Raw genomic sequence first — 13,321 nt, forward strand, 5'->3', positions numbered from 1 at the left:
GCACAGCTTCTGCCTCCTGCCCAGTCTGGCAGCAGGAGCTCTCGTGGTGGGTCCTGCTTCCTGCACACCAGAGGTAGTTCAGTCCCTAGCACTGTCCTGCTGCTGACTGCACCCAGCAAACTGTGCCTGCTGGGCACCCCTGTGCCATCACAGCCAGCACCTCTACTACTCCCAGAAGGACCAGGCTGAGACAGACTGGCAATGATTCATGTGTGGAGTAGAGAGAGCTACTAGGAGGCACCAGTGACTGCCACTGCCCATGTGCCCCTGCACTGGGATGCTGCAAGAGCAGCTTTTGCTGGCCAGCCTCTCCTGCTTGCAGAGAAACTCCATGGGACAGGCTGTCCGAGCTCAGCTTGGCCAGAGGGAGACTGCCAGGGCAGGTAGCTCCACAGCTGGCTGCTTGGACCAACCTGTCTGGGATGGGGCAGTTGGCAGCACCTCCAGAATCTCCAGCACAGCTCAGCACAGCCCAGGCCTCCTGTGCTGGTGACTGTGCAGGTTGCAGAGCCTCAGCTGGGCAGGTATGTGGCCACTGTGGGGTAGAGGAGCAGGGCAAGCCCTGCATATGAAGGATGGCTGTGTCCTTGTGCTGTGCAAGGACGCTGGGGAGTGGGGACTGTGAGTGCTTCTGGCTGCAGGAACCCCACCAGGGAATGCGTCTGGATAATCATGAGGAGTGTGATGGAGCAGAGCAGGTTTCTTCCTCCATGCCTCCTCTCTCCTCCTGCCCCCTGCCTTCCCTTGTCATGCACTTTGGATGTAGATGTGGTTCAGGCTGTGGCTCCAGCTCCCTGGAGGCAACATTTGAACCTCAATCTATCTAGAACTGCTTTAGCCTCTGAGCCTGGCTCCTTCAGCCCACAGGCATGGCCATGTCAGGTACTGCCTCTGCCCTCACACATGCAGTAAATGCAGGCAGGGGGATGCCCTCTCTCCTAGTACAGCCAGGCCACCTTTGTCACATGCACAAGAGCAAATGCATCATCACCCAGCTGGTGCTAGAGTTTGTTGGAAAGCAGACTGGGCTAGAACAGGGAGAGGGGATGAGGTTCCTTGCAGGGTTTCACCCCTCTCTCAAATCAGGCAATAAATCAGTGGTGTATGGATACCATTTGTCCTTTCCCTCTGCCATGGGAGTTCCCGGTGTGGCAGCTCCTGTGGCTGCCTGGGCTCTGTGTGTGTCCCTACCCTGCTGGACCTCGTGGCTGTCCAGCCTTTGCCATGTCTGTGTGCAGAGCAGGTCATACAATGGGGTGCATATGTGACAGAGGGCAGAGAGGTGCAGCTGAGGAAACCCAGGCTTCCAGATGATCAAAGGTGAGCTCTTTTTTTCTCATGGGACTGTTTGCCAAAGGCTGAAGCAGTCTGCTTGCTGCTATGGTAGCCACATGTGGGTGGCATTTCTCTGTCTGGGTCTTTCTGCCTTACTGGAGAAGGCTGCAAAGCAGGGCCAGGGCACCACTGCCCTGCAGCCTGGCAGGAACCAGGCAGAGTGGAGGTGATCCCCTGCACTTTGTGGGGAGCACAGGGCTGCTGGCAGGGCCCTCCTGGCTCTCCAGGCTGTGCTACACATGCAGGTAAGTGCCCCACAGGGACAGGGTCCCCAAATCCCAGCTTGCTGATAGTGCTCACTAGTGTCTGGGGGTGCCCCAGGAGCTGTCAAGCAGGTGGAGATGTTGTGGTTGAGATGCCAGCTGTACTTGTTGGATTTCACACATCAATAAAACTTATATTTATAGTGTACTGCCTGGATGCCTCCCCTCCCTGAGTGGCCAGAGAGCGTGCTTGTGAGGGGACACGTGTGTGCCCGGGTACACCACGGGTGTCCCTCTGTCCAGGTGGGTGCCAGAGGGGCAGCACTCGGGCAGGTGGCTGCACACATTGTTGGGTGCCAAGTATGTGCAGAGCCATGCAGGGATGTGTGTCCCTGTGGGCTACGTGCAGGCCTTTTTGGGGTGGAAGCCTGGGCTTTGGAGACCGGGCTGTGAACCCTCAGCCCCAGCATCACCAGGTCAGTGCTGGCTGTGGCTGGCAGAGGGGGTGACATTTCCTGGGGCAGCACCCAGAGACTGAGCAGGGTGCATGCAGCCTCGGAGACACTGCTGGCTCTGGGCTCACCACCACCTTATGGTTTGCCAGAGCAGATCCTGTGTGTATGTCCCTGCACAGCCAGGCAAATTGAGGTGGTGCTGGCTGCCCTGCCAGCACGGCGTCCTCTGGGGCTGCTGTTGTCGTGCTCCCTGCACCGTGCAAGCAGGGGCGGATTTTGCTCTGGAGCAGAATTTGTCCTTGCGGGCTCCTATCGCACGGCCGGGCACCAGCTGGGGAAGCGTGTCCCGAGGAAACCCTTCCTCACAGCACTGCTGGTAAGAGCCCAGGACCCTGCCATACCCTGTGCTTGAGGGTACAGGCGGTTGCCTTGCCACTGCGCCTGCCAGCTCCTCTGCCGTGCCTCGGAACCGGGGCCGTGGGCACCCTGGCAGCCTGCTCGGTGGAGCTGGCAGCGGCCGTGCGCGGGGCGGGCCGGGATGGCGCTGCAGGAAGTCAGAGCTGCGAAACTGCCGCCTCCGGAGGAGCCTCTGCCCGGGACAGCGATGGAAGGAGGCAGCTGAGCAGCATCAGGCCCTCCTCCCCCGGCCCTAGGAGCTCGGCGCCTTCAGAAGGAGCCGGAGCAGAAGGAGCCGTGGGCTCAGCCTCCCTGCACGGAGTCCCGCTGGAGGTAACCCCACGGCCGTCGCTCGCCATTGCCCCGGGCCCCTCACCGCCATGGCCGCGGCCACCGAGTCGCTGTGGGCAAGGAGGCAGGAGGGCTCAGGAAGCAGTGCGTATGGGCCAGCCGTGCCCCGGGGGTGCCCAGAGGGGGCTGCGGCAGGCGGGCGGTGGGGGGCTCTCGCTCGGCGGTGCCCTGCTCAGCCGAACGGGCCGGGAGGGGACCGGGGGCCGGCCATGGGATACGTCGGGTTTGCTCGCTGCGAAGACCTCGAGGCCAGGACACCCAGGTTCAAGGTCAGCCCCACTGCCCCCACTGCCTCAGTTTCTCCATCTGAGAGCCTGCCAAAGCCCTGGGCTGCGGGAGCTGCCAGCCAGCCGCTACCCGGCTCGTCCTCTCCTAGGGGAAGCCCCGTGTGGAGAAATTTGCAGGCTGTCCCTTCCTATCTGTTGGAGTTTGCCTCCAGCTTCCCCACACTTCGTGTCTCAGTTTCTCAGGATGTTGGGAGCTGTAGCTCCTGCTCCTGAAGGATCATTCTCGGGGTGAGAGCTGACTCAGTGCTGGCACAGCCGGTTCTGCCAGATAGGACCGAGCCTACTCGGGCAGGAAAGGTTGGGCGGGGCAGGGCACTGCCACACCACATCCCTGGGGAACAGAGCTGCCAACCCCATCCTGCCATCCCCACAGAGCCAGGTCCATGGGGGACAGCTGCCTGAGCACCCTGGAGCTACTGAGCCACATGTCCACCTCTGGAGGTGGGGACTATGCCTGGCGGGGAAAAGTACTCTCTGCTAGGCTGGACCTGGTGCAGCTCTGAGGGACCAGCTGAGCCCCAGCAGCCCTTGCTGGTTTAAATGGGAAGAGGCTCTGCTCAGTGAGGATGGCACTGCTCACCAGGACCAGCAACCATGGGCAGCCCCAGGCCATGTCAGGGCCAGATGGGTGAAGACACCATGCATATGGAAATGGAATCACCTTCATTTTCTGCCTTTCTTACTGTCTCTTCTCTCCCAACCCTAGCCCCTGGTTTTACTTGGCAGTTCAGGGAAGGCAGTTGGTTAGTTCTTAATGTGAAGCCTTAAAATGATTGAGGTGGGCTATGCTTCTGCCAGCTCAGCTCCAGCAGCCACCCTGAAGCCAGCCTACTGCTGCTCTCCATGGCAGATGGGTTTTGTGGGGTCAGATGTGGGAGGAAGTTGTTCCTGATCCCGGCATCGCTGGGCTGGGCTGCGGGGAGGGAAGGCTGGGCTGAGGCAAGGAACCGGCCTGTCTAGATAGCCAGCCTGCCTCATGGGCTGTGGCCTCTCTTGCAGGTAGAGGATGTGGAGGACTGGGTGGTGCCAGAGCTGCCTGCCCTGGGGCAGCTGGGCACAGATGCATCAGTCCCTGCCAGGCAGCAGGGTGACCCGAGCTGTGCATCTGTGTGCTTCTTCAGTGCCAGGTAAGCTGGGCTCTGTGGGACTATGACCCTGACTCTGTCCTGCCACCAGGGAAGCTCTGTGCCTGGTGGGTGTCCCTCCCCAGCTGCACTGTGCAATCCATGGCTCACCCCAGCAAGACATGAAGCTGGTGGGCTCTGCTGGGCTGGAGAAAGACATCCCTGACCATTTGTGTTCTTCTTTCCCTACAGGCACTCCAGGTAGTTACTCCCTCAGGAAAATCCTTTGTGCAAGCAGCATTTCCCACCCCAGGTACAGTGCCACACAGCTGGGACCTGGCCCACTTTGCTCTGTGGCTGCTTGCCACAGGACCTGGGTGGCTGCTTTGAGACCACTGAGGCTGTTGCTGGCCCCTTCCCAGTTCATGATGCACTCCTTCCTGTTGCAGGAGCTGTGTCCGTTACCAGGGAGGGTCCCAGGACCACTCTGTCCAGCCCAGATCCTCTCGCTATGGCACATCCCAGCTGAGGAACGTAGCCTCTTCTGGTAGGCTTGCAGCCCTGTGCTGAAGAAGATGGAGGGTCTCACAGCGGGTGGGGAGCAGCTGTGGGTCTGGCCAGTGTGAGGGTTAGCAAGAACTGGGTTCTGTCCTCATTTTCTGCAGCCCCATCACTGCAGTGGCTTGGGGTAGGCAGCTTCCTCGGTCCCTTGGTATGGAGAAGCCTTTGGTTTGTAAAGCGCCTTCCTCTTCCCAGATGCCATCAAGAAGCACCAGAAGAGCCTGGCTGCGTGGTTCAGCCACCAGCCCAATGAGGAGAGGCAGTTTGGACCTTCCTTCTCACTGGATGCAGTCCATGTGGATCCAGTGATCCGGGAGAGCTCCCTGGAGCAAATCTTGAAGCCCTCACCTGACTTAACCATCCAGAACCAGCTCCAGCAGTCCTGCAGCCAGGTTATCAGCCTCCAGAACCTTTTTGATGTGGATGCCTGTGGGCGCCAGGTGAAGAACGTGGTGCTGTATGGCACGGTGGGCACGGGGAAGAGCACGCTCATCAAGAAGCTGGTGGTGGATTGGTGCCATGGGCGCCTGCCTCGCTTTGAGGTGGTCATCCCCTTCTCCTGTGAGGACCTGTCCCATAGTCATGCCCCCATCTCCCTGCGGCGCCTCATCACCAAGAAGTACCAGCACCTCCGGGACGTGGTGCCAGTGCTGGGCACTTCCAACCTCAAGGTGCTTTTCATCCTCAACGGTCTGGAGCGCCTCAGCTTGGACTTCCGCCTGGCTGGCACGGAGCTGTGCTGTGACCCCAGTGAGCCTGTGCCCCCCTCTGCCATTGTGGTCAACCTGCTGCGAAAATACCTCCTGCCAGAGGTCAGTGGTATCCCTTCAGCTCCTTCATGCTGGAGAAAGGTTTGGGGCAAGGCCTGGGCCGTTGCAGATGAGGGGCATTGTGCTTGTTGCTCATAGACCACCTTGGCTGTGAGTGAGCATGCAGCCTCCATTCCTGGAGGATCTCACCAAGGTGACCTCATGTCACTGATATTGGTTTGGCTCTGGGGGATCTTTGGGCAGGCCTGGTAAGGCAAAGAGAACAGCCTGCTGCACTGTGGTCTTCCAGACTTGACATTTATCTAGCAGGAGATGGAGAAAGTTCTTCTGTGCCCTCTGCCTGGGCCAGATTGGAACCAATGCCCTTTGGGCTGCAGCTGCTTGAACCCCAGGCCCTGGGTGGTGTGATCCTGGTGCACCCATCTGTAGGTTATGTGCTTGGGGCCCTGCTGAGCTTAGATCAAAAGCTACAGGGGGAGCACCGCCAGACTCACCCAGCCCTTTGCTTCCAGGCCAGCATCATCGTCACCACGCGTCCGTCGGCGGTGCGCCGCATCCCTGGGAAGTACGTGGGTCGCTACGCTGAGATCTGTGGCTTCTCAGACACCAATCTGCAGAAGATGTACTTCCAGATGCGCCTCAGCCAGCCTGGCTGCAGCAGAGAGAGCAGTGTGGGCAGCAGCTCAGGGGAGCAGGAAAACTTGGTGGAGATGCTGTCAAGGAACTTGGAGCGCCACAACCAAATTGCTGCCGCCTGCTTCTTGCCCTCTTACTGCTGGCTGGTGTGCACCACGCTGCACTTCCTCTACTTCTCGAGGACGGTGCCTCCCAGCCAGACCCTGACTGGCATCTACACCAGCTTCCTGAGGCTCAACTTCAGTGGGGAGGTGCTGGACAGCACTGACTCCACCAAGATCTCCATGATGAAGTATGTAGCCAAGACAGTGGGCAAGCTGGCCTATGAAGGGGTGATGTCCCGCAAGACCTGCTTCTCTGAGGAGGACCTACAGCAGTGCTTCGAGGTGGAGATGAAGACTGAAAGTGAGCTCAACCTCCTGGAGGTCTTCCGCAGCGATGTCTTCCGCTTCTTCCTCACTCCCTGTGTGCAGCCAGGCAAAGAGCACACGTTTGTCTTCACCATCCCTGCCATGCAGGAGTACCTGGCAGCCCTCTATGTGGTACTGGGGGAGAAGAAGACCCTGGTGCAGAGGCTGGGGAAGGAGCTGTCAGAGGTCATTGGGAAGGTGAGTGAAGATGCTGTCATCCTTCTGAATATCATCTCCAAGGTGCTGCCCTTGCGCTTCCTGCCAGTGCTCTTCAACCTGCTCAAGATCTTCCCTCGCTACTTCTCCCGGCTGAGTGGTAAGGGCCGGGATGCTATTGCCCACACCATGGCAGAGGAGCTGTTCAAAGAGGAGGACTACTACAACGATGACGTCTTGGACCAGATCAATTTCAGCATACTGGGTGTGGAAGGCCCCATGCGCCACCCTGATGAGGCCTCTGAGGATGAGGTCTTTGAGCTCTTCCCCATTTTCATGGGGGGGATACTGTCCCGCCGGAACCGTGCCATCCTGGAGCAGCTGGGCTGCTCCATCAAGAACCTGGCAGCCTTTGAGATTGCCAAGGCCATGAAGAAGACAGTCATCAGGAAGGGCCGCAGGGGGCTGCCCCCCTCGGAGCTGATGGACTACCTCTTCTTCCTGCACGAGTTCCAGAACGAGCGCTTCACTGCCGAGGCCATCCGCTCCCTCCGCACCGTCAACCTCTCCTCAGTCAAGATGACTCCTCTCAAGTGTTCTGTCCTGGCATCTGTCATGGGCACCACGTGCCACGAGGTGGAGGAGCTGAACCTCTCCTCCTGCAATCTGGACACCAGAAGCTTGAGGATTCTCTTCCCAGTCCTGCTGCGATGCAAAGCTCTCCAGTGAGTACTACCTTCTGCCCTCGGGCAGTGCTCAGAAACTGGGCACTCCCTCATCTCTGCTCATCACAAGAATGCAGTAGGAGCCCAAGAGTGGCATGCATGCCCTTTTTATCCTCAGTGCACATCTAGGGGACTGCAGCTTCCAAAGTGCAACACTCCCCGAGCAGCCTTCCTAGGGCACTGCATGCTGGGATTTGCAGTCCCAACACACCCTCCTTGGCGAGCTCTACATCTGGTACCACAGGCTGGGCTGCCAGCGCTCCTGGCAGACGCAGGTCCCTCCCATTGCTTGGAGCCACCCCGCATTCGCTGGCTCTGCTCCTGCTGACTGCCAAGGGTGGGAGCCTGGGCTGGGCTCTGTCCCAGTGGCTGTGCGGAGCCGCAGTGTTCCCTTCGCCCAGTAGGTGGCGAACCGCGCCCGGCGGAGCAGGGCTCGGCTGTGCAGCAGGGCGGTGCGGCACTTTTCCTTCCTCCAGATGCTCACGAGGGCTCGGTGGGGTCCTGATCCCTCTTCAGACTTTTAGCCACTTCCTGAGGACTCTGCACCCCCTTCCTCTCCCTTGTTTCTGCTGGCACTGGCGTTCCTGGCTGGTGCTACCCAAGCTCTGATGTGGCTTCAGCGTGCTTGCTTTTGGAGAGGAAGCCTTGCATGGCTTTGCCTGGGGAGCCCAGGTAGGCTGGTGATGAGGAGAGCCAGGGTAAATGGAGAGAGCAGGGTTGGCAGCCTGACAGGTGGCAGCTGTTTCAGTCCTGCCATCCCCTTGTTTCCCTCTGCATCAGTCTGCAGCTCAACAGCCTGGGCTCTGACGCCTGCAAGGAGATCCGTGACCTGCTTCTGCATGACAAGTGCGTGGTGAGCAGCCTGCGGTGAGTAGAACCTCTGTCCTTGCATGAAACTGTCTCTGCTGCCCACCACGTGCCCTGGGCTCCGTGCTCAGCCTTGGCATTGCCCTGAGCTCCTGTGCCCACAGGCTGGCCAACAATCCTGTGGGTGAGCAGGGGGCACAGTACCTGGCAGAGGCACTGGCAGGCAACCGCTCGCTGACCCATTTGTCCCTGCTGCACACCGCGCTGGGGGACCAGGGCGTCGAGGTCATTGCTCAGCACCTGGCTGAGAACCAGCACCTCCAGGAGCTCAACCTGGGCTACAACTCCCTGACGGACACAGCTGCCCTGCGTGTGGTGGAGGTGGCCAAGAAGCACTCAACGCTGGACAAAGTGCAGTGAGTTCACCCTGCCCCATCTCTTCCCAGGCAGTGCCTCTGCCCCAGCGTCCCTCCCTGTGGCAGCAAGCAGGCAGCCTCTCCCTGCCTCTGTATCCTGCCCCCTCCCCCCCAGCCCTCACGGTGTCCCCTGGTGCTTTTCTCTCATCCTGCAGTCTGTACTTCAACGACATCAGTGAGGAGGGCAAGCGAGCGCTTCACAACCTGCGCATGGACCGGGACGGTGTCAGAGCTTTGGTCTTCCTGACAGCTGGCACCGACGTCTCTGACTACTGGTCCCACATCCTGAGCGTGGTGCAGAGGAACCTGCCGTTCTGGGACCGTGAGCGGGTCCTGCAGCACCTTACCCTCATCCTGCAGGACCTGGAGAGCAGCCGCAGGCAGACCGCCAACCCCTGGAGGAAAGCCAAGTTCCTACGAGTTGAGAGTGAAGTCAAGAAGATGCTGGGGAAGCTGCAGCAGGGAACCCTCTAACCTGCTGCCCATCCACTCAGCCAGGGAGGGAGCAGTGCTGCTGGGAAGCAAAGACTGCAGCGTCCCTCAGCAGCACCTTCCCTGCGACCTTATCCCTGTGGAGATGCCCAGTGGTTGGGTGCTGCCGAGGCTGTCGAAGGTGCTGGGTACGTGGGGCTCAGCCCTCATCTGCAGGCAAGGCTGGAGTGTGGGAGAACTGCACAGAGACCAGGCCAGGAGCAAATGGGACTTGTTCTTCTGGGCTTGTAGAGACCCAGCTCCTGCATCCTGGCTGCTGCTGGCCTGGCTGCAAGCTGCAGCAGTGGCCATGGGGCAGGACTCAGGCTTGCTTGTGAAAGCTTTGGTAGCATTAAAGTGCACCACTTTGTTCCCACTGAAGCCAAGACTTAGTCTCCTCTCTGGGTCCTTCCTGGGGGAGGAACGCAGAGGTACTGCTTCAGCTGTCCCTCCAGCATCTGGATTGGAGGGCTTTGGCCCTTGCCCATCTCATGAGACCAGAATGGGACAGTCCACTTTGGCTCTAGTTGGTCTTCCTCACCATGGGGTTTCCTCTGGGGCAGCTGGAAGCTGGGGACACCAGAATCTGTTCCCAAGCTGGGTGTCCTAGGGTACTGGCCATTGCTCCCAGCTCTGCTGGGCCAAGAGTTGGGGCAGTGTCTCAGGCCTGAGAGGACAGGGGAGACGCTGAGGCTGTTTAACCATTAAACCTGGGGCGTCTTAGGGGAGGCGGGGACAGTGCCTTCCCTGCCACTTCACCCTGTACCTTGCTCCCTTCGCACTGACTGCAGCCATGAAGCAAACAAAAGGTATGTACTGGGGCAGTGGGGCTTCATCTTGAGGAGGACCCTTCCACACATGCACATCTCCAGAGCCTGCTTCCACATGCAAGAAAGCAATGCCAGAGCCCAGGCAGGCCATGGAAAGGAGCCAGAGGCATCTGGGAAGATAGGGATGGAGGCTGCAGGGGCACTTGGCAGGAATCCCCTCTCCCTGGGTTTGGAGAGCCTTGTGCTGGAAGAGGTGGGGAGGGGTTTTATGAGGAGGTGACAGGGAAAAGCCTCTGGCTCCAGCCAGCTCCCTGGGGGCCTCCTGACCCTTCTCATCTCTCCCTCAAAACCCCTGTAAACTCCAAGGTCTAGCCTGGGCGTCCATCTTGGTACCACTGCTGCTGTAGGACCCTGTTGGAAAGGGCAGGAGGTGACCATTGGACCCAAGCAGTAGATGTCCTGCTGCTTTGAAATGCAAGGGGACACTTGTGACAGGGCCAAGGGCACAGCTGTGCCCAGGCACAGGCTGTAGCTGGGAGGCAGCAGGGGCTGGAGGGGCAAACCCAGCTCATCTAGCATGGCATGGTCAGCCTCTGAAAGGACAAGCCCTGAGGGGAGAATGTGAGATCTGCTTCCAGCCCACTGCCTCCTGCACTGACCTCTCCTCTCCCTCTGCAGGGCTCGAGGGTGACAAGAAGTCCATCATGTAAGTGCTAAGCTACCCCTGACTGGGGGCTTTCTGGGCTGTGCTGGGACACATCTCCAGCTGAGGTGGTGTGGGTCATGGATTCCAGTTTCTAGCTGCCTATCTAAGGAAGGTCTTTCCTGAGACAGTGTGGCCACACATTGTCCTTTCTGGGAGGAATAGGGCTCCCCATGGCAGGACTGGGGAGGGCAGCAAGCAGGCCATGCTGCTGCACTGATGTGGCCTTTCCTGCCCTTTCTCATTTCAGAAAATTTGAATTTAACCCCAAAGTTGGGATCGACAACCCTGCCTTGTCACTGGCTGAGGACACGGGTAACTACCCTCACCTCCCAGGGCATCCTTGTGTTAGTGTGGCATCCTGGCAGCTGGGTACTGCTGGGCTCCTGGGCTCTCTCACAGTGGGGTGTTGTGCTGGGGTGAACATATCAGATAGTGAGGAGGGAGAGACCCCAACACAAAACGGGGTAAAGAACTCAGGATCCCTGCAGGGCACTGCTCATGGGCTGTGCTGCCATGCAGATGGTGAGGGCATGGGAGAGCTCCGCTTCTATCTCCTGAGCAAGGGCAGTGCAGAGACTTTCGGCTTCTGCCTTCACGAGGAGCTGGGCTGCCAGGGCCACATCGTCCGGCAGGTGGAACCGGGAGGGCTGGCCCAGCGCAGGGGGATGCAGGATGGAGATCGACTCCTCCAGGTCAATGGCCACTTTGTGGATGACATGGACCACTGCAGGGTAAGCTGGGAGCTCCCCAGGGCTGTGGAGACGTCCAGGTCCTCCCCAGCCAGGGGCACAGAGTGTGCAGGACCTTGCTGCTCCCTGGGGCCATGATCCCACAGGCTGTGGTTGGAGGGGAACCCTGCCCAAGGTTTACTGCCTGGGTCCTTCAGGTGGTTCAGAAGATCAAGGCCAGCGGGAGCCAGGTCCTACTGGCGGTGCTGGATGGTGACTCCTACACAGCAGCCAAAGCCCTGGGCCAGGACCTCTCCCAGATGCTGCCAGCTGATGTCCGCCCGCGCCTCTGCCACATCGTGCAGGACAGAAGTGGTTTTGGTTTCAGTGTGTCAGGTCCAGAAGGTAAAGCAGGCAGTGGGATGCTGGTGCCATGAGCCTCCCCAGTGCAGTGCCCTGCTCACCCCAGCCTGCATCTTCCCCCTGCAGGCATGAAGGGCACCTTCCAGCTGTCGGTGCAGGAGGGTGGACCAGCAGAGAGAGCAGGGGTGCCAGCGGGTTCCTGGCTCCTGGAGCTGAACGGGGCCAGCGTCAGGAGCTACTCACAGGCACAGCTCACCAGGAAGGTCTGTGTGCTGCTGGTGCAGCTGAGTGGGGGTCCAGGGCTGGCAAGGTCACTGAACACTCTTGTTTCCCATCCAGCTCAAGCAGACTGGCAGCAAGGTGACACTGCTGGTGGCATCCAGTGCTGTGGAGGAGTTCTACCGTCTGCGAGGTCTGCAGGTCACACCTGCCGTAGCAGACACCTCCTGGCTGCCTTTCAAGGCCCGGGAGCTGCACTTGGTGAAGGGTCCAGCTGGCTATGGATTCCTGCTCAAGGAAGATGACTGCATCTCAGGGGCCACAGGTGAAGGGGGCTGAGGGGCACAGTCTGTGACTGAGCAAGGCACATCTGAGTGTCAGGAATAGCTGCAAGCCTTCTGCCCACAACAGGACCCTGTCCCCACCCTCACACGGGGGGTCAGTAGTGACAGTTGTCCTCTGGCTGAATGCCTCTCTGAGCATTTCCCCATCCTCTGTCCCACTGTGGCAGGCCAGTTCCTGTGGGAGGTGGATGCAGGGCTGCCAGCCGAGCAGGCAGGGATGAAGGAAGGAGACCGACTGCTGGCTGTGAATGGTGAGAGCGTGGAGGGGCTGGACCACCACCAGACAGTGCTCAGGATCCGTGCCCACAACAGCCATGTGGCACTGCTGGTCATCGACCCTGCTGGTGATCGCTTCTACCACTCGGTAGGTTTTGGGCACCCAGGGTGGTCCCCAGCTGGCTGGGCAGCCCTTGGGTGCTGCCAGTCTGGATGCTGGGATGGGTGTCCTGTCCCCAGGCCTGCACAGTGAGCTCCTCCCTGGGGAACCTGGCTTGCCATGGAATGCCAGATGTACAGCTACCCCTCTTCTGCTCTTCCAGATTGGGCTGTCCCCTCTGCAGTCCTTTGAGAACAGCAGCCCTGCCTCAGGCTCCCACATGCCTTCCCCACCCTCCCCCAGCAGCTCTCCTGGACTTTGTCACATTGAGGTGCAACCAAAGGGAGCTGGCTCCTGGCTGGTGGCTGCTGCCAACAGCATAACACTCACACAGGTAACCTCTCTTGCCAGGCCCTTGGGGCAGTGCTGGTGCTGCTGAGTCCTGGCACCCTCCTGCCCTGCCTGTCCTAATATTTCTCTTGGCATTTGTGAGGTGGACAGGAGAGGGCTCTGTGGTCTCCTGGCCACAGGGGCCAGGCAGAAAGACCTCTCCAACTTGATGAAAGGTGGAATGTGGTGGGGTGGGTGGTTGTGTGGTGCCCACAATGCCCCTGCTCTGTCCCCACAGGCACCACACAAGGAAGAGAAGAGGAGACTGCACCAGGAGTTTTAATGGCCCGAGAGCACTCTGCTTCTGACCAGGCTCCTTCACACAGCTGCTAGACCCAGCTCACATCCAGCCTCTTGGTGCTGCCCTGCAGGCACCTGGAGGGCACAGCACTGCTCAGCATGGCTCTTGCACACACAGCTGCTGTGTCTCTATGTCCACAATGGCACTGGCAGCATCACACCTCCCAGAGACTCATCTTCACCAACCTGAGGCTGCTTCTAA

General features: G+C 59.7%; 2 protein-coding genes across 2 annotated transcripts; both read left to right on the forward strand.

Annotated features, from left to right (window-relative positions):
- Nucleotides 1-1,574: 1,574 nt before the first annotated feature.
- On the forward strand, nucleotides 1,575-9,063 carry NLRX1 (NLR family member X1). The gene is made up of 10 exons (XM_054395567.1): nucleotides 1,575-1,580; nucleotides 2,414-3,100; nucleotides 4,031-4,154; nucleotides 4,344-4,404; nucleotides 4,541-4,638; nucleotides 4,848-5,464; nucleotides 5,935-7,349; nucleotides 8,130-8,216; nucleotides 8,321-8,572; nucleotides 8,728-9,063. Exons 1-10 carry the CDS (start codon nucleotides 1,575-1,577, stop codon nucleotides 9,044-9,046), a joined length of 3,666 nt encoding a protein of 1,221 aa, XP_054251542.1. The 3' UTR covers nucleotides 9,047-9,063.
- Nucleotides 9,064-9,137: 74 nt separating this feature from the next.
- NHERF4 (NHERF family PDZ scaffold protein 4) lies at nucleotides 9,138-13,102 on the forward strand. The gene is made up of 10 exons (XM_054395690.1): nucleotides 9,138-9,192; nucleotides 10,492-10,519; nucleotides 10,767-10,831; nucleotides 11,039-11,250; nucleotides 11,406-11,592; nucleotides 11,677-11,813; nucleotides 11,890-12,094; nucleotides 12,281-12,477; nucleotides 12,653-12,823; nucleotides 13,058-13,102. Exons 1-10 carry the CDS (start codon nucleotides 9,150-9,152, stop codon nucleotides 13,100-13,102), a joined length of 1,290 nt encoding a protein of 429 aa, XP_054251665.1. The 5' UTR covers nucleotides 9,138-9,149.
- Nucleotides 13,103-13,321: the final 219 nt, after the last annotated feature.

Source organism: Indicator indicator, chromosome 34, assembly GCF_027791375.1.
Source record: "Indicator indicator isolate 239-I01 chromosome 34, UM_Iind_1.1, whole genome shotgun sequence".
NCBI classification, from domain to species: Eukaryota; Metazoa; Chordata; class Aves; order Piciformes; family Indicatoridae; genus Indicator; species Indicator indicator.